The sequence below is a fragment of the Pristis pectinata genome, chromosome 17 (assembly GCF_009764475.1).
Source record: "Pristis pectinata isolate sPriPec2 chromosome 17, sPriPec2.1.pri, whole genome shotgun sequence".
NCBI classification, from domain to species: Eukaryota; Metazoa; Chordata; class Chondrichthyes; order Rhinopristiformes; family Pristidae; genus Pristis; species Pristis pectinata.
In genome coordinates, this window is record NC_067421.1 from 38,200,237 (window position 1) to 38,226,754 (window position 26,518).

The 26,518-nt window shown below is 46.5% G+C and overlaps 1 protein-coding gene across 1 annotated transcript in view; it reads right to left on the reverse strand.

Moving 5' to 3' along the window:
- Positions 1 to 26,518, reverse strand: part of si:dkey-178e17.3 (somatomedin-B and thrombospondin type-1 domain-containing protein) — a 123,252-nt gene that overhangs the window by 27,681 nt on the left and 69,053 nt on the right. The window contains exons 2-3 of the mRNA XM_052032342.1: positions 4,319 to 4,504; positions 2,516 to 2,606 (exon numbers count right to left, since the gene is read on the reverse strand). Coding sequence (XP_051888302.1) covers positions 2,516 to 2,606; positions 4,319 to 4,504 — 277 coding nt within the window. The remainder of the gene's footprint in view (positions 1 to 2,515; positions 2,607 to 4,318; positions 4,505 to 26,518) is intronic.

Consider the following 26,518-nt stretch of genomic DNA (forward strand, 5'->3'; position numbering starts at 1 on the left):
TCCGTACTAACTCAATGTAACTGCACTGTGTAATGAATTGACCTGTACGATTGGTATGCAAAACAAGTTTTTCACTGTACCTCGGTACAAGTGACAATAATAAACCAATACCAATACCAATACCAATACCAAAGATATTGCTTGTCCACCCTGTCTATGCCCCTCATAATTTTATACACTTCCAACAGATCACCCCTCAGCCTCTGCCGCTCCAGAGAAAAGGGCCCAAGTTTGTCCAGCCTCTCCTGATAGCACATGCCCTCTAATCCAGGCAGCGTCCTCGTAAACCTCCTCTGGACCCTTTCTAAAGCCTTGACATCCTTCCTATAGTGAGGTGACCAGAATTGCACGCAATACTCTAAATGCGGCCTAACCAGAGTTCTATAGAGATGCATCGTAACTTCTTGACTCCTATACTCAATACCTCGATTAATGAAAGCAAGCATTCCATAAGACCTCTTAACTACCCTGTCTACCTGTGTAGCCACTTTCAATGAGCCATGGACTTGCACCCCAAGGTCTCTCTAACATCTCAATCAGAGAACACTGCCTCTGACAGTGCTCCTTACTGTACTGCACTGGCAACCTAGAATTTAGGGTCACGACTCAGAAGTGGGACTGGTGTCCATATACTTCTGTCGCAGGGGAGAGAGTGCCAGTCACTAAATCGTGACTGATATTACCATAACCTGTTCACCCTCTACAAAGATATCTGTGGAGAAAGAATGGATGTTGGCTGATATTGGTTGCTCATAAGAGCAGCTTGGGGTTGGTGCATGGTTGCAATAATTACTGGGTAAAATGGAATTCTCTCGAACTTCTACAAATGTGCAATAGAAAGTATCCTGTTATTGTCACTTCAGCAGTTCTCTTTGCACCTCAGTTTGCACGACTTTAGAACCCATAGAACCATAGAACCATACAGCACAAAACATGCCCTTCGGCCCACCTTTGCTTTATTCCATTGCTTTTGTGCTCGTTGCTGTATTTATTACTACTATGCACACTGTCTACTTTGAGCATGCGAGCAAGGGATTTCATTGCACCCTGGTGTGTGTGACAATAATCTAAATCTGATCTGCTCTGAATTCTGCAAAGTATGTCCCATAACAAACGGGCAGCATCTTGAGGTCAGTCAGAAACCAATGACTGCGCAGAATGTCTGTATATTGGCATTTGCTTACAAATTCTTTCTGTTGCCCTTGGCAAGGACTGTTTAACTTCAGGAAAAGCTCATTTTCTCCCATAATATCTAAGGTAAAACCTGTAAAAAAGGTGCAATGATTTGAAAAGTGATGTTTGAAACATCTAAACCATGTGTCCATTGTATTTATAATACTAAAACTTCCATAAATTAGCTGCCACGATGGGAGTGAAATATACCTCCAGGTAGGCTGTACCTCTGGATGCCAGTTCAGGGATTGTGCACTGATCTACCATATCACAATGGTAACAGAAACAAACCTAGTTCAAGTTTTAATGTAGCACATCAACACAATGTTTTGCCATCACCAGCAGTTAATGCTGGGAACCGGAAACATGAAAAGAACTAAAATAAAAAAAGAGCAGACAACAAAATGGAAAGTCACCCACCAAGAACCGGGGCCTAGGCTGTTTGGTTCGTTATTATGAAGGAATGGGAAAGAGAATAAAATGGGAGCAAGTGAGAGAGAGAGAGAGACAGAGAGAGAGACAGAGAGACAGCCAGAGAGAGACAGAGAGACAGAGAGAGACAGATAGAGAGATAGATGGAGAGATATCTATAGAGAGGGAGAGACATTGAGAGAGAGATAGGGAGAGAGAATAGATAGACAGAGAGAGAGAAATAAAGATAGAGAGAAAGAGAGAGAGAGAGAAAATAGAGAGAGAGAGAGAGAGACACACACACAGACAGACAGACAATGGGGGAGCTTTGAAGACATTTTGTCAAAGGGAAGAGGAGGCGCCGGAAACGTGGCGACACTTGCGGGCTGCCCCCATAACACTCTACACAAAAGATGCACTTCCTTGTGTGTTTCGATGTACACGTGACTAATAAAGAAATCTTATCATTGCACAGCGAGAGAGAGATAGACAGAGATGGAAAGAGAGAGAGAGAGAGAGAGAGAGATAGATTGGGGGAGCTTTGAAGACATTTTGTCAAAGGGAAGAGAAGAATTGCCTCTCCTCTGATCACCACCTTCAGCCCTGTTGTGCCAGAACAAACGAGCACACAGTTGAGACAACATTTATCTGTAAAGCCTCCTGGAATGACGATGTTAGTTTTTCACCACAGTACCAGACCAGCCCCCTCAATCCAAGCTCACAATGAGACTACTGCCGTTGTTTGTACAGCGCTATTATGCATTATAATTAAAAGTTGAAGAGAAAATAAAACCTACTTTCATATTAGTGGATTTTTTAATGAACAATTGAACACGGAAGTGAATTGCTGCCACTTCAGTTAATGTTGGTTCAGCAGATTTAACCCAACAGTAATTTGGATAAAAACTGTGTATCTGTGAAGCATCGGTACCTTGGTCTTTGCTCCTTTGCCATCATATGAGGCCTTTTCCATGGGTCTTTGAAGTTCCGTTTGTAGGAGTCAGGCAAAATCTTCGCCACCTCTGTAAAGGGATTCAAGTTCGGGAGGTTGAAGCACTTCACCTTTAACCTGTCAGTCACCCTCAACAGTGCTACGGAATGGAAACCCTCCCTCAGTCAAGAAACCACCGTGCACAAACTTAGACCAGTGAGGTGAACGACCAAAGGACCATAAGACCTAGGAGCAGAATTCGGCTATTCGGCCCATCGAGTCTGCTCCGCCATTCGATCATGGCTGATTTAATTTTCCTTCTCAACCCCATTCTCCTGCCTTCTCCCCGTAACCTTTGACGCCCTTACTAATCAAGAACCTATCAACCTCCACTTTAAATATACCCAATGACTTGGCCTCCACAGCCATCTGTGGCAATGAATTCCACAGATTCACCACCCTCTGGCTGAAGAAATTCCTCCTTATCTCTGTTCTAAAGGGACATCCTTCTATTCTGAGGCTGTGCCCTCTGGTCCTGGACTCTCCCACTACTGGAAACATCCTCTCCACGTCCACTCTATCCAGGCCTTTCAACGTTCGGTAGGTTTCAATGAGATCCCCCCTCATCCTAAACTCCAGCGAGTACAGGCCCAGAGCCATCAAATGCTCCTCATATAGTAAGTCTTTCATTCCCAGGATTATTCTTGTAAACCTCCTCTGGACCCTCTCCAATGCCAGACATCCTTCCTTAGATATGGGGCCCAAAACTGCTCACAATACTCCAAATGTGGTCTGACCAATGCCTTATAAAACCTCAGCAGGGGGATCTCCATAGTGTTAATAGGGCAGTGTGCACAGTTAATAGGGTGGTCATGATGCAGTTGATAAGGAGGCCTATTAAGTGATTAATATGGCCATCTTTATGGTGTTAATAGTGCAGACTCTTTAGGAGGAAGTCCTTTTGGGGTAAGCAAGGTCTCTACAGGATTAACATAGTGAGGTTAATATGATTATCTATGGGGTTAAGAGTGTTGTCTCTGGGTTGACAGGGTGTGTTCTGGAGGTTAATGTGGTCTCTGTGGGCTTTATTGGGTGATTCAATCTCGTTGATCTCTATGAGGTTAAATAACATGGTCTTCTTAGGGTTAGCAGGTTGGTCCCTATAGGATGGCCCTTATAACCTTAGTTGAGTGTTCTCTATGGGGTTAATATAGAGCCATACAGCATGGAAACAGGCCCTTCAGCCCATCTAGTCCATGTTGACCATCACCCACCCATTTACACCAATCCTACGTCAATCCCATTTCTTATTCTCCCCACAATCCCAACAACCCCCCCCCCCCCCACATTCTGCCGCTCACCTACACGCAGTGGCTAATTAACTTACCAATCCGCACATCTCTGGGAAGTGGGAGCAAAAGCCACGCGGTCACAGGGAGAATGTGCAAACTCCAACACCGGAGATGGGGATTGAACCCAGGTCTCTGGCACCACAAGGCAGCGGCTCTACCAGCTGTGCCAGTGTGCCATCCACAATGTTCCCTTCAATACTTTTCACAGGTCATTAGGGGATATGGTAAAAAGCCATGTGCTTGGAGAGAAGTCATAGATAAACCATAATCTCATTGAAGTGGAGAAAAGGTTTGAGGTGCCAAGTAACCTCCCACTGTTGCATCTTCCTTTTGATGGACAAATTTAGCTCATCTTTTATCCAGTGTATATCTCTTAAAGGATCTCACTGTTGACCAGTAAACATGCCCTCTATGTTAAAAGTCTACCATGGGATGGAATGGAGTACTGTACCTTTAACCGAGTGGCATTGGTCAGGGTCGTGCCCATAGCAACCCCGGCGTTGCTTCAAGTCGGGGCAGGGTGTTCCTCCATTCCTGGGCGGGATGGTGACGAGCCGCACTCTTTCTCTGCTCCCGATGCCACACAGCGAGCTACATTCAGTCCATGAGCCCCAGGGACCCACTATACAGTCAATGGCTGTAAGAAATCAGACAAGGAGAGAAGCAGCCTTCAGGTCAATGGGTTTACATCAAACACCGGTCGTCACTCACTGATGGTGCTTTTGCACACTCTTTGAGCATCTTACAATCCACCTCCCACTCTCTGCAAAAACAAGAGGCAGGGCAATCTATCCAGAGCCTTCAAATGCAAGAGACAAGGCCGGGATTCCTCATTCTCCCCATGTCCCTTCAAATGCTCATCTTCCTCCCCCTCCTCCTCTTCCTGAGCCAGGCCCCTCTGCACTACCTTTGGGCAACTCATCAATCTTGGAATGAACTATGCATTGCCCACTAACTCAGTTACTGATCAGTTGACAATAACCTGCATTTGCACAGTGCTTTAATTCATCCCAAGTCACTCAGGGATGTTACCAGATATAATTTACCATAAATAAGGAATTATTAGATAACCAAAAACATGGTCAAAGAGTTAGGTCTTTAAGAGGGTGTGAAAGAGAAGCAGAGAGGTGGGGAGGTCGAGGGAGACAATTCCAGAGCCATGGATCCTGACAACTGAAGGTACAGCTGCCATTGGTGGACTGATAATATTCATGAATGTTGAGGCTGGAGTTGGAGGAGATTCCAGAGAGTTTTCAAGTGATCAAGTTTATTGTTATGTGCTCAAGTACAGTGAGGTTCAGGTACAGTGATAAACTTGCTGGCAGCAGCATTACAGGCATATAGGTACAGACAACAACACGGAAGGTAAATTCTACATAAATTATACAAGGCAATGAAGAGAGGGAAAAAAGGGCTGGAGGAGGTTAGGTTATGAAGGGACTTGAAAATGATGCGAGCTTTAGAATTTCATTCTAAAGAATATTATATATATATCGATATGTATAGATATGTGTATAGATATATATATATTAATATAGAGAGAGAGAGGGAGAGGGAGATAGAAAGAGAGAGATAGAGAGAGAGATAGAGAGAAGTAGAGATAGAGAGAGAGGGATAGAGAGGGAGAGATAGAGAGAGAGGGAAATAGAAAGAGATAGATATATATAGAGAGATAGAGAGAGAGAGGGAGAGAGAGATAGAGAGCTAGAGATAGAGAGAGGGAGAGAGAGAGAGAGAATGGAGAAAGATATAGAGGGAGAGAGAGATAGAAAGAGAGAGATAGATATATATAGAGAGAGATAGAGAGAGAGAGAGAGGGAGAGAGAGAGAGATAGAGAGATAGAGACTGCAGTCTCCTCTAACTGGAGCTCTCATGATTGCAGTCTATTGGTTTTGATGGGTAAACCTATCATAAGACATGAAGCCATGAATGGTGGAGGAGGTTTGTTGAGCTGACTGGCCTCCTTTGGTTCCCATTGGTGCTGTAAGTTGGGATTGAAGAGAGGAGTGTTATAGCTGGACAGTGCTTGGGAGCCGATGACGCAGTGGGTCACTCAGGGTTCCTCAATTATTTTCTTGGCCCTTCCAACACCGACATGCGGTGAGCTCAGCAGCTCATGGCTGATGGTTATCCCCTATGTGACTTGAGCATGGTGACAGGGGATATCACAATGCATCTAGGTTGTTGGAACTGGAGTCTGGGAGGGGCCAAGGTCAAGGAGAAGCAATAAAAAGGACCAGGAGTGATGGGTGTTTGGGGAGGGTGCTTCCTTCTACCTAGATCTGGAACAAGCTGCAGAAAATGGCAACGGAAGTGAATGCCTCAAAAAAGGTGTAACTGAAGATAAGATATCTTTATTAGTCACATGTACATCGAAACACAGTGAAATGCATCTTTTGCGTCGAGTGTTCTGGGGGCAGCCTGCAGTGTCGCCACGCTCCCAGCGCCAACATAGCACGCCCACAACTTCCTAACGGAATGTGGCAGGAAACCGGAGCACCCTGAGGAAACCCACACTGACATGGGGAGAACGTGCAAAATCCTTACAGATAGTGGCTGGAATTGAACCCGGGTCGCTGGCGTGTAGTAGTTATGCTGACCGCTACACTACCATGCCTGCCCACCTGCCCAGAGAAAGACTTGCAGAAGAGCTGAGGAGTTGTATTGGTTGGATAGCTCTAGCAAGGGGTTGGCATAGTCATGATGGACCGAATGGCTTCCTTCTATGCCGTAACATTGTGTGAATCTAAAACAAAAGCACATTGGCAGAGGTATAAAGTAAAGAGTTTATGATGAACCTCACTCCAGCGACAGGGTAGCCCTGCATTGTCAGGCAGTGCCGTGCAGCTTAGGAGGTGGTGATGTGTTGTACAAGCTCCAACGCTCAGTCAGAGCAAAGTAACTGTTGTTTCACTTTGTGGCCCTGCAGAATGAAGCTGACGTGTCCTGCACTTGGCTCCATCCCCATGGGAACCAGATGTCAAACCCATTAATCTCCAGGAAAAAGAGCAAAAGCCTGCAGGTTGGGAAAAATGCCACAATCCATAAAAATAATGCCAGTTCCTTCCTTAATAGGCACCCCGTCTGTGGCATTCCATTCCCAGGGCTGAGGAGCTTGTAACAGAATCCACCCTCTCCGTCAGGCACCAGCTGTGGTTCACCTTTAACAGTGGGACGGGACCCAAGGACTGTGATGTGACACATTAATCCGATAGTTTCAGAGTCTGATTATCAACTTCAGTAACACTCATACTGTGGTTAAACTAGAGAAAAGCAAGTTATCGTTAAACCAGTGACTGGGCAATCTATAATGACAAGTGCCTTGTTTTTTAACTTTACACAGCCATTTCATGCTTTACTTTGACGAGACCAAGACTTGGTCACATTGCTACATCCTGCTTTCCATGATGATATTGCTTTTCATACAATATCAGGACATCCCAAAGAATTTCTCAGCTGATGAATCACTTTCACAAAGAGTTGTCATGCGGGCAAATGTGCACACAGCAAGCTCCCACAAACAGTGTAAGGTAAACGATCCGACAGTTTCTAGGTGGTATTAGCAAAGGGGAGAACATTGATCAATTGAGAAGATGCCCCTGTTTGACTTTGGTTATGCCCTTCGGAGAGGGCAGGTGGGGCTTCAGCCAATAGTTGATCTGAAAGCCAGCACCATTGACAGTGCAGGGCTCCCTCAAAATTGCACTGAAGTGTCATTCTAACTCCTGTCTTGTTTTTTGCACTAATGTCTTATAGGAATCTGATGGCGGAGGGGAAGAAGCAGTTTCTGAATCACTGAGTGTGTGTCTTCAGGCTCCTGTACCTCTTCCCCAATGGCAGCAACGAGAAGAGGGCACGTCCCGGGTGGTGAAGATCCTTAGTGATGGATGCCGCCTTCTTGAGGCGCTGCCTCTTGAAGATGTCCTCGATGGCGGGGAGGGTTGTGCCCGTGATTGGAGCTGGCTGAGTCTACAACCCTCTGCAGCCTCTAACGATTCTGTGCATTGGAGCCTCCGTACCAGGCGGTGATGCAACCAGTCAGAATGCTCTCCACCGTACAGTAAGTCTTTGGTGACACACTGAATCTCCTCAAACTCCTAATGAAGTAGAGCCACTGGCGTGCGTTCTTCATGATTGCATCAATGTGTTGGGCCCAGAATAGATCCTCTGAGATGTCGATGCCCAGGAACTTGAAGTTACTCACCCTTTCCACCGCCGACCCCTCAATGAGGACTGGTGTGTTTTCTCCCGACTTCCCCTTCCTGAAGTCCACTGTCAATTCCTTGGTCTTGCTGACATTGAGGGCAAGGTTGTTGTTGCGACACCGCTCAACCAGCCGATCTATCTCACTCCTGTACACTTCCTCATCGTCATCTGAGATTCTACCAACAACAGTAGTGTCATTGGTGAATTTATAAATGGTGTTTGAGCTGTGCCTAGCCACACAGTCATGAGTGTAGAGAGAGTAGAGCAGTCGGCTAAGCACGCATCCTTGAGGTGTACCTGTATTGTCAGCAAGTAGGAGATGTTACTACCGATCCGCACTGACTGTGGTCACCCCATAAGGAAGTCGAGGGTCCAGTTGCAGAAGGAGGTACAGAGGCCCAGGTTTTGAAGTTTAGTGATTAGTACTAAAGGATGATCATGTTGATTGCCAAGCTGTAATCGATAAACAGCAGCCTGACGTATGTTTTGCTGTTGTCTAGGTGCTCCAAAGCCGAGTGGAGAGCCAGTGAGATTGCATCTGCTGTAGACCTGTTGTGGCAGTAGGGGAATTGCAGTGGGTCCAGCTCCTTGCTCAGGCAGGAGTTAATTCTAGCCACAACCAACCTCTCGAAGCACTTCATTGCAGTAGATGTGAGAGCTACCGGGCGATGGTCATGGAGGCAGCTCACCCTGCTCTTCTTGGGCACCTTGCTGCTCCTTTTGAAGCAGGTGAAACAAGGACTTGTTTGCAGGTATAAGCAACACCATGTTGGGAAAAAAATCCTCAATATAACAAAAGGCTCTGCAAAAAAAAACCATTGCTGTGGAGTATCAGGCAGACTCAAAGATAGTTTCTTTTTTAAATAAAGCTGTTATATACATCAGCAGCTTAGAGGGATATGTGGTAATGAAAATTCAGGCTATTTATAGCTTCAGAACTCTAGAGATATGAAGCAACAGTCTTCTCAGGAAATTAACAATCAAGTAAGCTTATGGTGCTGACGGGTTAAATCCTTCTTAATTCAGGACTTACAGAGCATGCATTTATACAGTTGTAAAACCCAAGCTTATTCAAAACTCTGCTGCCTCAATCCTGGTTTGGATCCACACTTCAATTCTAAAACTCTCAGTCTTGTTTTTAATTCCGTCCGGTATCTGACCCCCACTCTATCTCCGTAACCTCCTCCAGCTCCACAATCTTCCAAAATCTCGGAACTCTTCCACTCCTTCCTGCTTCAGCCAATCCCCGAATTTTCAGCATTTCACGGCGTGATCAGACGCCTCAATGCTCTGAAATTCCCTCCAGTAAATCCCCTCCCCCGACCTCTTTATCCTCCTTTGGGGTGGCCTCAAAATCAAAAGTATAACATTGCCTCCTAATTAAAGCAGAGTCACTTCAAAACTGGAGGATAGTTATGGCAAAATTACAGGCATGACATCAATCTCAGTCCACTCAGCAATGGGCCCACCAACCAAATATGAAATCCAGATGCACATCTTTTCACGTGCTTTAGTTTGAAATTTGATTTGGTAGTTCTCCTGTGAAGTGTTTTAGGTCATTCTGAAGGGGATGTACAAATATAAGTCTTCGTTCCCAGCGACATCAGTCACAATATAATGTCGGAAACCCAGCAAAATTTATCCTCCATTCACACTCACTTACCAGTCCAATACTGACTGGTACAAACACAGGAGCCGTTCCATACTGTGCATTTGCAGTTGTCTCAGCCGAGAGTGTGGCCATAGCTCATTGACTACCAGGCATGCTTCAGAATGGACCTGGTTTAAGAACCAATCCAGGAGCGTCAGTGTATAATCTAGCTGACACTTCCAGTGTGGTACTGAGGGAGTGCCATCTTTCAGACAACATCATCTGCTCCCTCAGCTTGTAGAACATAATACAGCACAGGAACAGGCCCTTCGGCCCATAATGTCTGTGCCGAACACGATGCCGAATTAAATTAAATCTCTTCTGCTTGTACATGATCCATATGCCTCCATTCCCTGCATATTCATGTGTCTAACAGACTCTTAAACGCCACTATCATATCAGCTTTCCCCACCATCCCTGGCAGCCTGTTCCAGGCAGTCTCGGTAGTGTAGCAGTTAGCGTAACGCTATTACAGCGCCAGTGACCCGGGTTCAATTCCGGCCGCTGTCCGTAAGGAGTTTGTACATTCTTTCTGTGTCTGCGTGGGTTTCCTCCGGGTGCTCCGGTTTCCTCCCACATTCCAAAGACGTGCGGGTTAGGAAGTTGTGGGCATGCTATGTTGGTGCTGGAAACATGGTGACACTTGCAGGCTGCCCCCAGAACACTCTACACAAAAGATGCATTTCACTGTGTGTTTTGATGTACGTGTGACTAATAAAGAAATCTTATCTCTGTGTAAAAAAACTTGCCCCACACATCTCCTGTAAACTTTCTCCCTCTCACCTTAAGTGCATGTCCTCCAGTTTTTGACATTTCCACCCCGGTAAAAAGATTCTGAATATCTCCCCTATCTGTGCCTCTGATAACTTACAAACTTCTATCAGGTCTCCCCTCAGCCTCCGATGCTCCACAGAAAATAACCCAAGTTTGTCCAACCTCTCCTTATAGTTCATACTCTCTAATCCAGGCAGCATCCTGGTAAACCTCTACAGCACCCTTTCCAGAGCCTCCACATCCTTCCTGTAATGGGGCGACCAGAACTGCAACTTGAAGAGAAAGACTTTGGACAGAGTTGGGTTTTGGCGAGTTAGTTATCCTTCAGCCGACGTTGCTAAAACAGATTATCTGTTGATTTTCTCTTTGTTGAGAGCTGACTGTTCACAAACTTACTTCTGCTTTCCTGGGTATTGCAACAGTGACTGCAGTTCAGAGGTGCTTCACTGACTGCAGGACATCTTGGGCTGCCTGAAGTCACAACATGTGCTATGCAAATGCAATCCTGAAAAGCCTATCGATGGAATTACATAGTCGGAGATTGTTATAGAAAGCTCCAACCAACCTCTACAGATCCACATTAGAAAGTATCCTGACTGGTTACACCACGGCCCGGTATGGCAATTCCAACGCACAGGAACGCAAGAGGCTGCGGAGAGCAGTGGACACAGCCCGGCCCATCACGGGCACAGCCCTCCCCACCGCTGACAGCATCTACAGCAGGTGCTGCCTCAAGAAGGCGGCATCTATCATCAGGGACCTCCACCATCTGGGTCACACCCTCTTCTCGCTGCTACCATCGGGCAGGAGGTACAGAAGCCTGAAGTCTCACACCACCAGGTTCAGGGACAGTTACTTCCCTTCAACTATCAGGTTCTTGAACTGACCTGCACAACCCTAACCCCACCTCAGCAACGGAACACCACGGATTACCTCTTGCACTACTACGCACTTGTTTCTGATTGTGTTTCTGCACTTATGTCTTGTTTTGCACAGTTTTTCTTCACTGTCCAGTACAATTTATGTAAAATTTATGTTCTGTGTGTTGTCTGTACCTACGTGCCTGTGATGCTGCTGCAAGCAAGTTTTTCACTGTACCTGTATCTCACTGGACTTGTGCACATGACAATAAAATCAACTTATGACTTTTTAAATGTGGAGCAAAGTCACAGACTCCTTGCCTTCAGCAGTTTTATTTCAAGGTAAGACCAGAGATTTTCACTGAAAGTATCAAGTTTTTGTGTGTTTAATAAAAGGCTGGGGAGTAGGATCAAACAGTTAAGCTCTTTGCTTTATACTTCCTTCTGAACTGGTATTGTTTTTCTCTCCTGTGGCTCCACACAGCTGTACTTCCACTACTTAAAGACCATCGCGACTCACTTACACTTCTGTTATTCACCGGTCTGGTGACGGGCTCCTGGGGCTGGAGGGGGTGGGTGTGCGCGGATGACGGGATGGAACGACTGTAGTCAGCTGTTATGTTTCCCCTGCTGTTTGTTTCCTGACACATACCCCTTTAGTTTGTTGTTCCTAACCCTTAAGCTCCATGGAGCTCACATACATGTCAAAGCTCTGATCAGCTTGAACAAATGTTTTGTTTCTCTGGGAATGGAGTGAGGTCTCCCAGGAGAGGAGGGGCGAACAGCCCTTCTGCTGCCTTCGGGATTTTGGCCACTTTCTTTGAAAGAATAATCATAAAATAAGATATTTATTTATTAGTCACACGTACATCGAAACACACAGTGAAGTGCGTCTTTTTGCGTTACTGAGAATGTGCTGGGGGCAGCCCGCAAGTGTCGCCACGCTTCCGGCGCCAACGTGGCACGCCCGCAACTTCCTAACCCGTACGTCTTTGGAATGTGGGAGGAAACCGGAGCACCTGGAGGAAACCCACACAGACACACGGGGAGAACGTACAAACTCCTTACAGACAGCAGCGGGAATTGAACCCCGGGTCGCTGGCGCTGTGATAGTGTCACGTTAACTGCTGCGGTCATTTTAGAATTATGAGACACGAGACTGCAGATGCTGGAATCCGGAGCAACAAGCAATCTTCTGGAAGGACTCAGCAGGTCGAGCAGCATCTGTGGAGGGAAAGGAATTGTCGACGTCCATTCCCCAAAAAAGCTGCTGACTTCCTCCAGCAGTTTGCTTGTTGCAATTTAGAGTTGTGTTTTGCCTGTGGTTTGAAAGGGATGGTGATGGGGGAATATCACTTCTCTGGCCTCTCTGCTGCAACCTGTCCTGGGAAAGGAGTCCGGATCTATTCCCTAGGAAGGGCCTGGATTGCCCACTAGGTTATAATGGGTGACTCCCCATCATTCCAGTGCTCCAGTAACGTGACACTAACCCCATTACTTTCTATGGCACATGTTCAGCTCCTGTGCAGAGGGCAGCATGGTGGCGCAGCGGGTAGAGCTGCTGCCTCACAGCTCCGGCAACCCGGGTTCGAATCCCGACCTCCAGCGCTGTCTGTGTGGAGTTTGCACGTTCTCCCTGTGGATTTGCTCCGGGTGCTCTGGTTTCCTCCCGCATCAAAGGTGGATGTTGCTGGGACTGGAGAGCTTGAGATATAAGGAGAGGCTGGATAGGCTGGGACTGTTTTCCCTGGAGCGAAGGAGGCTGAGGGGTGTATAAAATCACGGGGGACGTAGATAAGGTGAATGGTCACAGCCTTTTTCCCAGGGTAGGGGAGTCTAAAATTAGAGGGCATAGATTAAAGGTGAGAGGGGGAAGATTTAAAAGGGACCTAAGGGGAAACTTTTCACACAGGGGGTGGTGGGTACATGGAACGAGCTGCCAAAAGAAGCAGTAGAGGCAGGTACAATGTTTAAAAGACAACGACACAGGTACATGGACAGGAAAGGTTTAGAGGGATATGGGCCAAATGCAGGCAAATGGGACTAGCTCGGATAGACATTTAGGTCAGCATGGATGAGATGGGCTGAAGGGCCTGTTTCCATGCTGTTTAACTCGATGACTAAAAGATACGCAGGTTGGCGGGTTACTTGTTCACTGTCAGTTGTCCTTAGTGTGTAGGTGAGTGGTAGAACCTGGGGGGGGGGTTGTTGGAAATGGGGGAAGAATTAAATAGGTTAGGATAGAATTAGTATAAAAATGGCATGTTTGATGGTCGGCATGGACTTGTTTCTGTGCTGTACCTCTCTATGACTCTAATACTCAAGAACTTAAGCACAAAAATCCAGACTAACGCCTCAGTGCAATGCTGCAGGAGGAGCTAGCTTTTGGCTGAGGTGTTACATAAAGGCACCACTTTCTCTCTCCGATGGATGTAAAACAATTTGTAACATGACTTCAAAGAACAGTGGGTGTCCCTGGTGGCCTGGCCAATGTGAAGTCCTCAACTAACTTTACAAAGACTGAATCATTACCAGTTCCGGTTTTGTGGGAATTTGCTGAGTGTGAATTAGCTGCTGTTTAACTCGAGTAACACACTTCAAGAGTATCTCCTTGGTTGTGAGGGCTGTGGGGAACTGGCACAGGGCAGGAGCTGAGGCCTGGGGTAGACCAGCCTGAAAGGAATAGGCCACTTGGCCCTCAAAAGCCTGCCCTACCATTCTATATGATCATGGCTGATCTACCCCAGCCCTCAACTTGTGATCTCCAGAGCCCTCAGTTTCCTGACCTTTCAAAAATTTATTTACCTCGACTTTAAATGATCTTCTAATGATCTTGCCACAATTCTTGGGGGCAGACAACTTCAGAGATTCACTGCCTTCTGCGAGAAGAAATTTCAACGCACCTCAGTTTGAAATGACCAGACCCCCTCATTCGTGACTCTCCCACTAGTGAAAACATCTCAATATCTACCCTGTCACGCCCTCTCAGGATCTTATATGTTTCAGTAAGATTGTTCCTCATTCTTTTAAACTCCAAAGAATACAGAGATTTGAGATCTCTTTATTAGTCACACGTACATCGAAACACACAGTGAAATGCATCTTTTGCGTAGAGTGTTCCGGGGGCAGCCCGCAAGTGTCGCCACACTTCCGGCGCCAACATAGCATGCCCACAACTTCCTAACCCATTAGCCTCTTTTGTTAAAGTCAAAGTCGAGTTTATTGTCACATGAACAAGTCCATGTGTGCACAGGTGCGATGAAAAACTTACTTGCAGCAGCATCACAGGCACAGAGCATCAGATAAGCAGCATTCACAAGAAAAACATAAATTAAACATAAATTATACACAGTTTTTACAGGAAAAGAACACGATTGGAACAAAAAAAAATCCATTTTAGTGCAACGTGATCAGAGTGGTCATAGTGTTGCTAAATCGGAGTGGCGATTTAGGTTTTGCCGGTTGGTTCAAGAGCTGAATGGTTGAAGGGAAGTAGCTTGATAGGACAAGTTACTGCTTGTGGGATGTGCACACATCGGTTGCTGTATCTTGTAACAGCATTGAACTTCAAAGACAAAATCTCTTCATTGACTGTAAAGCACTTTGGGATGTGAAAGACTCCATGCAGTTGGAAACCTGTTCGATATTCCGGTGCCGAACGGGTTGGGTTTGACTTGGGTACACACCAGGGACGAGAGGCAGGAAGGAAACTGAAGTGGGAGGGAAAGGAAAAAGAATAGAACCTAAATAAGATTTGAAGTAAAGATGTGAAAGTTGAGGGCCCAGGGGGCTGAGTTCTGTCTTCAGTCACCTTTGAAAAAAACTGAGACAGTGACAAATCTTATCATCGTCTCTGAGATACAGCATGAAAACAGGCCCTTCTGCCCACTGAGTCCATGCTGACCATCAAGCACCCATCTTTACATGGTAGCAGAGCCAGCGCCAGCGACCCGGGTTCAATTCCCGCCGCTGTCTGTAAGGAGTTTGTACGCTCTCCCTGTGTCTGCGTGGGTTTCCTCCGGGTGCTCCGGTTTCCTCCCACATTCCAAAGATGTGCAGGTTAGGAAATTGTGGGCATGCTATGTTGGTACCGGAAATGTGGCAACACTTGCAGGCTGCCCCCAGCACATTCTTAGCAAAGCAAAAAGACACATTTCACTGTGTGTTTCGACATACATGTGACTGATAAATAAATATCCTATCTTATATCTTAATTCTGCCCTAACCCATTTTATTCTCCCCACATTCCCATCAACTCTCCCTAGGTTTTACCACTCACCTACACAATAGGGGCAATTTGCAGCGGCCAATTAACCTCCTGACCCACACATCTTTGGGACGTGGGAGGAAACCGGAGCATCCTGAGGAAACCCACAGGGTCACAGGGAGAACGTGCAAATTCCATACGGACAGCACCGGAGGGCAGGGCTGAAGCAGGGTCTCTGAAGCTGTGAGGCAACAGCTTGATTAACTGCACCACCGTGCTGCCCATACTGTTCACACGTGAATATTTGTCCTCGCCTTCAACACACTTCCTCAAAATAGTTTTGCAATCCAAGGTTAACACAAATCATCCCCTTGGTCCACACATGTTAATGTTTCAAACCCCCACAGCAACTCCTTGACTTTAGCTTGTTCCTGCTCTGTAGCAAAGGGACCAGACGATTCCTATTGAGTATGTGATCTGCGTAGCTGGCAAATGCTATCCTAAAGACATAGTCAATCCCTTAAAATCTCCCGACCTTAAAAAACGGAGAAATTTCCTGTTTTTTTCCCCAGCCATAACTCGCAAGTCCCCAAGCTGAAAACCATTCGGAGATGCTGATGTAATAAAATGTATAATTTTATCTTTTACAAATAAGTGATCCCAATCTTGTCCGCCAAAGGCGTCCGTGAAGTTTCCTGCACAGGAGTCTTTCATCAAGTTCACTTCTCATTTGCCAGTTACTCGCTAATTCTGTTTATTTTACAGAGGAGTGGAGAGTGCGAGGAACTGTCACAAATTATTCTGCAGCTCATATGTCCACTGCTGAAATTGGGCAGCGTGGTATGTTTAAAGAAATCTTTAATTCCACTGGGACATGGTATAATGGGTCACAGCTGCAGCTCCTCGGACTGACTCTTCCAGTTTGTTAAATGACTTGTGCCTTGCCCCTCAATCCCATATCCTTTATCCTTTCTACAAGCTGTCCAAATGATCGTCAGAGGATATTTTAATTTACTTTTTTAAAAGACAAAGTACGGCACAATCCCTGAATCACAGTGACCTCACTGCAGCAGCTCCCTCCTGATTTCCATTGCAGACTTCAACAAGCTCAGCTGGGTCACCTTGGGCATATGTAAATGTGGCCGTGGGTGTGGAGGAAGGAACACAGAGTGAACGGCCCATTAGATTCTCAAAAAGTTGCAATCACAAGGAAGGCGCGCCAGCCTCTTTACTTTCTTAGAAAGTTAGGGATGTTCAGCTTGTCACCGAACTTCTATAGATGTCCTTTTGAAAGTATCCTGACTGGTCGCATCATGGTCTAGTACGGCAATTTAAATGTAAGAAGCTGCAGGGAGTAGTGGACTCAGCCCAATACATCACGGGCACATCCCTCCCCACCATCGGTAGTATCTACAGGAGGTGCTACCTCAAGAAGGCAACATCCATCATCAAAGATCCTCACCATCCGGGCCGTGCCATCTTCTCACAGCTCCCATCGGGCAGGAGGTGCAGAAGCCTGAAGTCCCACACCACCAGGTTCAGGAACAGCTACTTCCCTTCAACCATTCGGTTCTTGAACCAACCGGCACGACTCTAACTGTGCTGCAACACTGTGACCACTTTGATCACTTTGCACTAAAATGGACTTATTTTTTCTAATTATGTCGTAAAATGCGTGTATAATTTTTGTTTAACATGCTTTTCTTGTGAATGCTGCTTATGTGATGCCATGTGCCTGTCATACTGCTGCAAGTTTTTCATTGCACCTGCACATACGTGTACTTGCGCAGATGACAATAAACCAGACTTTGACTTTGACTTTGAAGTTGGAAATCCACCACCAGTGTGTTTCAGGCTCTGTAACATCTTGAATGTGAATGTGGACATCCACAGGATAGAAAATAGCTCACATCCTAGAAGATAGAACAGCACAGCACAGGAACTGGAGTGGGTACAGAAGAGGTTCACCAGGATGTTGCCTGGGTGGGAATGTATTGGCTATGAGGAGAAGCTGGACAAATTTGGATCGTTTTCTCTGGAGCATCGGAGGCTGAGGGGAGACCTGATAGGGATTTATAAAATTATTTGAGGCACAGATAGGTTAGATACTCAGAGTCTTTATCCCAGGGTAGAAATGTTTAATACGAGAGGGCGTAGATTTAAGGTGAGAGGGGGAAAGTTTAAGGGAGATGTGCAGGGTAAGTCTTTTACACAGAGAGCGGCGGGTGTCTGGAATGCGCTGCCAGGGGTGGTGGTGGAGGCAGATACGACAGAGGTGCTTAAGAGGCCTTTAGATAGACACACGAATCTGCAGGGAGTGGAGGGATGTGGATCGTGTGCAGGCAGAAGGGATTTAGTTTAATTTGGCATCGTGGTCGGCACAGACATGGTGGGCCGAAGGGCCTGTTCCCATGCTGTTCTATGGTCCAACACTATTGTAGCCAAGTTTGTTGGCAGTCGCCAAAGAAAGATGAGAAAGTGGGCAATGAGGAAGGCGCAAGGAGTCTGCGGGGGGATATAAGTGGTTGGTGAGTATGGGAGGTGGGGGACAACCACCAACGATGGAGCAGTTCAACTTGAGGATGAACCAGAGGCCAGAATTGTGAAGCTGTGAAATCGTGGAGATAGCTGCAGGGACACAGAGGGTTAATGAGCATGGGCTCCAGCGGGGGTCGTGTGACTGGCACTCAATGGTGTACAGTGAGCACTCACACTGTGGGCTCTCAGTACTGAGGGCAGTGGGCTTGCCAGTGGTGCCGTGGGCATCGTCCTAAATACGGTTATGGTATAGAACATAGAACATAGAACATAGACCAGTACAGCTCAGGAACAGGCCCTTCGGCCCACGATGTTGTGCCGAACTAATTAGTGATTAAACGCTTAACTAAACTAATCCCTTCTGCCCACACAAGGTCCATATCCCTCCAGTCTCTGTACATCCATATGTCTATCTAAGAGCCTCTTAAACACCTCTATCGTATCTGCCTCCACCACCACCCCTGGCAGCACATTCCAGGCACCCACCACTCTCTGTGTAAAAGACTTGCCCCGGACATCTCTTTTGAACTTTCCCCCTCTCACCTTAAATGCAAGCTTTCTCCCATCAGACATTTCGACCCTGAGAAAGAGATACCGGCTGCCTCCTCTACCTAAGCCTCTCGTAATCTTATAAACTTCGATCAGGTCTCCCCTCAGCCTCTGTCGCTCCAGAGAAAACAACCCAAGTTTGTCCAACCTCCCCTTATGGCACATTCTCTCTAATCTAGGCAGCATCCTGGTGAATCACTTCTGCTTCTGTATGGATAGGAGTATTTACTAAATCCCAACCACCCCTCCCCCATACGTAGCCTCACAGCTGCTTGAAATGGGAGCAGGAAAATCAATTTACTGCAGATGCTGGAAATCCGAAATAAAGACAGCAAACGCTGGAAACACTCAGCAGGTCAGGCAGCATCTGTGGAGGGAAAAACGGTTAATGTTTCAGGTCCAAGTCATCAGAACTGGGAAAGAGAAACAAGTTGTTTCTAACTTGTTTCAATGTTGTCTTACTTGTATCTCCCTTTCTCATTTTTGATGAATGCAAGAAACTGCAGAAAGTTGTGGACACAGCTCAGCACATCACGGAAACCAGCATCCCCTCCATGGACTCTGTCTACACTTCTCGCTGCCTCGATAAAGCAGCCAAAATAATCAAAGACCCCACCCACCCGGGACATTCTCTCTTCTCTCCTCTCCCATCGGGCAGAAGATACAAAAGCCTGAAAGCACCTACCACCAGCTCAAGAACAGCTTCTATCCCACTGTTATAAGACAATTGAACAGTTCCATAGTACGATAAAATGGACTCTTGACCTCACAATCTACCTTGTTATGGCCCTGCACCTTATTGTCTGCCTGCACTGCACTTTCTCTGTAACTGTAACAGTGTATTCTGCATCTGTATTGTCTTACCTTGCACTATCTCAATGCACTGTATAATGAATTGATCTGTACGAATGGTATGCAAGACAAGTTTTTCACTGTACCTTGGTACAAGTGACAATAATAAACCAATTCCAATTCCAATTCAAAGGGTCCCAGATTCAAAACATTGGCTGTTTCTCTCTCCACAGATGCTGCCTGACCTGCTGAGTATTTCCAGCATCTTCTGTTTTTATTGCAATGATAGCATATCTTCTTGATTAAAATTCTCTCCCTAATTTGTTTAAGGTCTTTGATGGTTTATTTAGATATATAAGGCTAAGCCCTTGCTACTCTGAAAACAAAAGATCCCCAACATGGCACCTGCCTGCTGAGCATAAGTCAATTGACGACCAGAGGTATGTAGGAGCTCCTAGAGTTTGTGGTAAGATTAGTCTTCAGCTAAAACACTGGGCACCATGAAGACACCATGAAACACCTTGAGGTCCTGTTGCAACATCCTGATTTTTGTTAAGTAATTTCCTTGTGGCATTTTCAAAACAAAATACAGAATGATTTTTGCGAACAGCATACTAATTAGTCAGTACTAATCACCAGGCTTCAAAACCTGGGCCTCTGTACCTCCCTCTGCAACTGGATCCTTGCCTTCTTTATCGGGAGACCACAGTCGGTGTGGATCAGTAACAACATCTCCTCCTTACTGACAATCAACACAGGCGCACCTCAAGGATGCGTGCTTAGCCCACTGCTCTACTCTCTCTAAACACCTGACTGTGTGGCTAACGCCATTTCTAAATTTGCCGATGACACCACTGTTCTTGGCAGAATCTCAGATGGCGATGAGGAGGTGTACAGGAGTGAGACAGACCGGCTGGTTGAGTGGTGTCGCAACAACAACCTCGCACTCAATGTCAGCAAGACCTAGGAATTGATTGTGGACTTCAGGAAGGGGAAGTCGGGAGAACACACACCAGTTCTCATTGAGGGGTCAGCAGTGGAAAGGGGGAGCAGCTTCAAGTTCCTGGGTGTTAACATCTCAGAGAATCTATCCTGGGCACAACACATTGATGTAATCATGAAGAAGGCTCACCAGCGGCTCTACTTCATTAAGAGTTTGAGGAGATTTGGTTTGTCACCAAAGACTTTTGCAAATTTCTACAGATGTACGGTGGAGAGCATTCTGACTGGTTGCATCACCGCCTGGTATGGAGGCTCCAATGTGCAGGATCGAAAGAGGCTGCAGAGGGTTGTAGACTCAGCCAGCTCCATCACAGGTACAACCCTCCCCGCCATCGAGGACATCTTCAAGAGGTGGTGCCTCAAGAAGGCAGCATCCATCATTAAGGACCCTCACCACCCAGGGCATGCCCTCTTCACGTTACTACCATCGGGGAGGAGGTACAGGAGCCTGAAGACCCACACTCAATGATTCAGGAACAGCTTCTTCCCCTCCGCCATCAGGTTTCTGAACGGTCCATGAACCCATGAACACTACCTCGTTATTCCTCTTTTGCACTATTTATTTATTTTTGCAACTTATAGTAATTTTGTCTTTACGTCTTGCACTGTACTGCTGCCACAAAACAACAAATTTCACAACGTATGTCAGTGATAATAAAACTGATTCTGATTCAGAGTTTTGGATGAGAGTTACTCCACGAGAGAAACCAGCTGAACATCACTCAGCTCTCAGTGAACTCCGTTCTCTCAGACTCTCTGTCGGTTATTTAACTTTCTTCCTTCCTGCACTTGTTCAGTACTCTCTCACTGTGGTCTTATTTTGCTTGGTGGTTTATTAATCCTGTTGCATTATACTCTGTGCCTGCCACTCCATGGGGCAGTGCAGACTGAGCTCCATTCATAAGAGAGATATCTTTATTAGTCACATGTACATCGAAACACAGTGAAATGCATCTTTTGCGTGGAGTGTTCTGGGGGCAGCCCACAAGTGTTGCCACGCTTCCGGTGCCAAGGTAGTATGCCCACAACTTCCTAACCCCTACGTCTTTGGAATGTGGAGGAAACCGGAGCACCCGGAGGAAACCCATGCAGACACGGGGAGAACGTACAAACTCCTTACAGACAGCGGCCGGAATTGAACCCGGGTCGCTGGCACTGTAATAGTGTTATGCTAATTGCTACACTACCGTGCCTGTAATGAGCATCGAGTGGAGGACTTACCCTAATGACGCAAAGGCCTTGGGTCAACAGTTATACAACACTCCCCAGGGCCCTGCTGGTCACTGCGAAAGTCCGACCCTCATTTGATGGGAATGAGGGGAGAATAAAATGGGATCAGCGTAAACGGGTGCTTGATGGTCAGTATAGACTCGGTGGGCCGAAAGGCCTATTTCATGACTGATTCAAAACCCCACACTTTATGTAGAAGGTCGGGTCCTTGGGGAAGCTGTAGGGCAGATTCCCAATGTGGGATAAAGTGGCACATGGGATTATTCTTCTCACCACAGACAAAGTTTTATGGAGATATTATTATTCAGTTTTGAAGAACGTAGAACCATACAGCACGGAACAGGCACTTCGGCCTACAATGTTGTGCCATGCTAACTAAATTAGTAATCAAATGCCCAACCAAACTAACCCCTTCTGTCTAAATATCCATATCCTTATATTTCCCAAAAATTCATAAGCTGACTCCCGCACTAGATAAAGTGGTGGGAGAGTTGGTAACCAGGGGAGACCTGATTATAATTGTTGAAAGAACTGGGGGAGGTGAGGAGATTTCCCTTCACTGCAACAAGTTGTAGTGAGCTAGAGTACAAAGCAGACTGATAACGATGTTCAGTTATACCAGGAAGGGTGGTTGGGAGAAGGAGCAGAGGACAGGGACTAATTGTGAAGTTGGGGCATCCGGATGGTGTCCTCCTGCTCTGATTGGTTCTGAGGCACTGGAGGTACATTGGAGAGCAAACCCTCACCAGCAGCAGGCAGCACCTCCTGTCTGATTGGCCAGCTTCACCTGTGGAAGGATCCAAAGGGCTGGAGGAGGATCAGCACCATCTACAGTGCCGTGTAATGTCAGCGTCCCAGAGGGTAGCAGGAAAGGTGGATGAGGTGGTTATGAAGTCGTGTGGGATACTTGCCTTTATTGGCCAGGGTACAGAGCATAGGAGAAGGGAGGTGATGTTAGAAATGTATAAAATACCAGTGAGGACGAAGGGAGAGCAGTGTGTTCAGTTCCAGTCACTACACTCCATGAAGGATGTGACAGTAACTCTTCCCATGTCCGACCTGAAGAAAATTTATTTATGTGTGTGTGCCCGTGTGTGGGTGTGTGTGTGTGTGTGTGTGTGTGCGTGCGTGCGTGCGTGCGTGCGTGTGTGTGTGTGTGTGTGTGTGTGCTTGCACATATGCATATCAGTGGAGACACAAGAGACTGCAGATGCTGGAGTGGATCTGGACTGGATTAGTCAGATGAAAGGTCTCCCCCCGAAACGTCGACTGTCCATTTCCCTCTGCAGATGCTGCCTGACCCGCCGAGTTCTTCCATTCCTCTTTCTGTGTGTATGCATATCAGTGTCTGTGTGTGTCTATGTGACTGTGTATATGTGTGTGTGTGTATGTGTGTACATATTTGCATGTGTGTCTCAGTGTGTGATGCGTGTGTTTGTATGTATGTCTGTGTGTGTATACATGTGTTCTCGTTGTCTGTGTGTGATGTGAGTGTTTGTATCTATATGAGTGTGTGTATGTGTGTTTGCATGTGTACATATGTGTCTCCGTGTGTCCATGTGTCTGTGTGTCTGCGTATGTACACGTGAAAAGTCACCATAAGTGGAATTAAGTGTGGTCTCTAAGATAAACATGCCTCTACAAGTTAGCGACAGGAGAGCTCTGGTTGTTAACCAGAAATAAAACATGGAATAAAATTTCATCACCCTTCAGCTGGGAACTGTCCAGTTATATTTTACTGCTTTCTGAATGAATCAGATGATTGTTTTACACATAGGAGAATATTCTTTTAGCTGTGCCTCAGCGATTAGCGATTCTGTCTATGAGTTAGAAGGTAATGGGTTCAAGCCCCGCTCCAGAGAGCTGAGAACAAGAATGTGGGAGAGTGGCTTCTGTTGGAGATGCTACATTCTGGATGAGAAGCCCTGTCCCTCCACACCTACCAGAGATGACAACAAAGTCATAGGCAGGAAGTGACTTTGGAATCTGGCTTTGGGTCCCATGGGCTCTCTGACTGTGGGCTTGAACTCTTCCCCTCCTGATTCCTGTCCATATTGGCCTCCTTCAGCTGTTGAATCAGTTCCTCTCCCTGTTGTTCACTAGCGTATCTGTGAGGTTGCCCACGACATAACAGGCAAGACTGACCACAGTGTGGTCCTTATGGAGACAACGTCTTTCCACCCAGGATAGCCTCCATTGTGTCACGTGGCGCTACCAAGTTGCTAAATGGGATGGAGGTGGAACAGATCTGGCAGCACAGAAATCAAAATCCATGGATGTTGTGTCTGTAAACCAGCCGGACTGCTTCCCATCGAAGAGCTGTACAGCAAGGAAGCAGGACCCTCAGCTCACCACATCCGAGTTGACCCTTTTGCACATCAACACTAATCTCATTGGTCTGCAATAGGTCAAGCAGCATCAGTGGGAGGGAAAGGACAATTCCTTTACCCTCACAGATGCTGCTCGACTGGCTGAGTTCCTCCAGCAGATTGTTTGTTGCTCCAGATTCCAGCATCTGCAGTCTCTTATGTCTTCAGAAAGAAATTAGCTCAGTGCAAAGTCAAAGTCAAGTTTATTGTCATATGCACAAGTACGGTAGTGTAGCGGTTAGCGTAACACTATTACAGCGCCAGCGACCTGTGTTCGATTCTGGCCACTGTCCATAAGGAGTTTGTACGTTCTCCCTGTGTCTGTGTGGGTTTCCTCTGGGTGCTCCAGTTTCTTCCCACATTCCAAAGACGTGCGGGTTAGGAAGTTGTGGGCATGCTATGTTGGCAGCGGAAGCGTGGCGACACTTGGGGGCTGCCCCCAGAACACTCTATGCAAAAGATGCATTTCACTGTGTGTTTCAATGTAGATGTGACTAATAAAGATATCTTATCTTATCATGTATGCACAGGTGCAATGAAAAACTTACTTGCAGCAGCATCACAGGCGCAGAGCATCAGAGACACAACATTCACAAGAAAAACGTAAATTAAACATTGCAAGAAAGACCACAACTAGAACAAAAAACAAAGTCCATTGGAGAGCAAAGTGGTCATAGAGAGGTAGTGATTAGGGTTGTGCAGGTTGGTCACAGTTCCTAAAACAGCATGACCAGAACACGGACGAGTGTCATGATGTGGTTGGAGGTTTAAGTCCGGGTCAGGATACAGGGAAAAGCTTTACTATGGAATAATGGAATTCTCTGCAACTACAAAAAAACAGATGGGCCCTTGATGGAACATCTCATCTGAAAGTCCTGTCTGCGTTTCTGTTTTGGAGGGGGATTCAATGGCTGGTGAGTGAACAAAGTTTTGGTCACGGGCTGAAGCCAAGGGAATGGGTGCTCCTGATATTTTATTGGATGTACCAAACAAGATGCTGGAGGAACTCAGCGGGTCAGGCAGCATCCGTGGAGGGAAATGGACAGTCGACGTTTCAGGTCGAGATCCTTCATCTAGAACCAGGTAGGAAATCTGGCACTGTGTAGGGATCCACTGGCCACCAAACAATCACTGCTGCAGGTACTTACTGCAGGTCCCTCAGTACCAACGAGGTGATGAGAGGTGGAATCTGACTATAGACCCCACTGCATCACACTAGCCCCAGAGTCACACAGCACGGAAACAGGCCCTTCGGCCCACTAAGTCCATGCCGACCATCAAGTATCCGTTTCCACTAATCCTATACCAGTCCCATTTTATTCTCCCCACAGTCACGTTACTCCACCCAGATTCTATTACACTAGAGACAACGTACAGTGACCAATTAACCCGCCAACCTGCACACCTTTGGAACGTGGGAGGAAACCGGAGCACCCAGGGGAAACCCACCCAGTCACAGGGAGAACGTGCCAACTCTGCACAGACAGCGCCCAAGGTCAGGATCGAACCCGGGTCTCTGGAGCTGTGAGGCAGTGGCTCTACCCGCCTGCGCCACTGTGTCACCCAGTGATACATCTCCAAGCATTCACTGATTCAGTTGATCGCGTGCAAGAGAAATATTAAACTGTATTTACTCATAACTACAAAGTCCTTGTGATTCTCCCAGGCAACTAATGATTGATTCCTGTGAATTGCAGCTGCCGTTGTGGGAACAAACAGGCCAACTGATTTGTGCAGAGCAAGATCCCATGAGGAACATTGCAGATCAATGATGGTGAATTTGTCTCTGGTTGCATTGCAGTATGGAACAACGTTGCCAGGGAAGTCTCTCGCGGGTTCCTCCAATCATACCACGGCAGTTTTCTATCTAAGCTGAGGGGCTTAACATCATATCTGAATTTCAGCACCTCTGACAGTGCAGCACTCCCTCAGCACTGCTCTATAGTGTCGGCTCTGACTGTGGCGTACGGGTATGAGAGGGATAGAGCACTGACTTCTTTTTGAAAATGGTGCAGAAGCAGATAGGATCCTCAAAGGGTTAAACGTGAAGAAATTTACTCAAGTAATTTAAAAACAAGCTGGCCTGGTCCCAGCCTCATGGACCCCGTTGTTACTGATGTCATTGTAGTTTTGATGGTAAGATATTGCTGCAATGAAGGCCCCTTTTCTGAGCACAGAGGAAGTAAATAATCTGGAGTTAAGGGTTTTAATAAAATTCTGTGCACATTTAAACACACCCACACACCACACACACACACTGACATACACACACTTAAACACACACACACATATAAGGGGTTTAATAAAATTCTGTGCACATTTAAACATACCCACACACCACACTTGCAATGACATACACACACACACACACACACACACACACACGGGTTTTAATAAAATTCTGTGCACATTGGAACACACCCACACACCACACTTGCACTGACATACACACACACTTAAACATACACACAC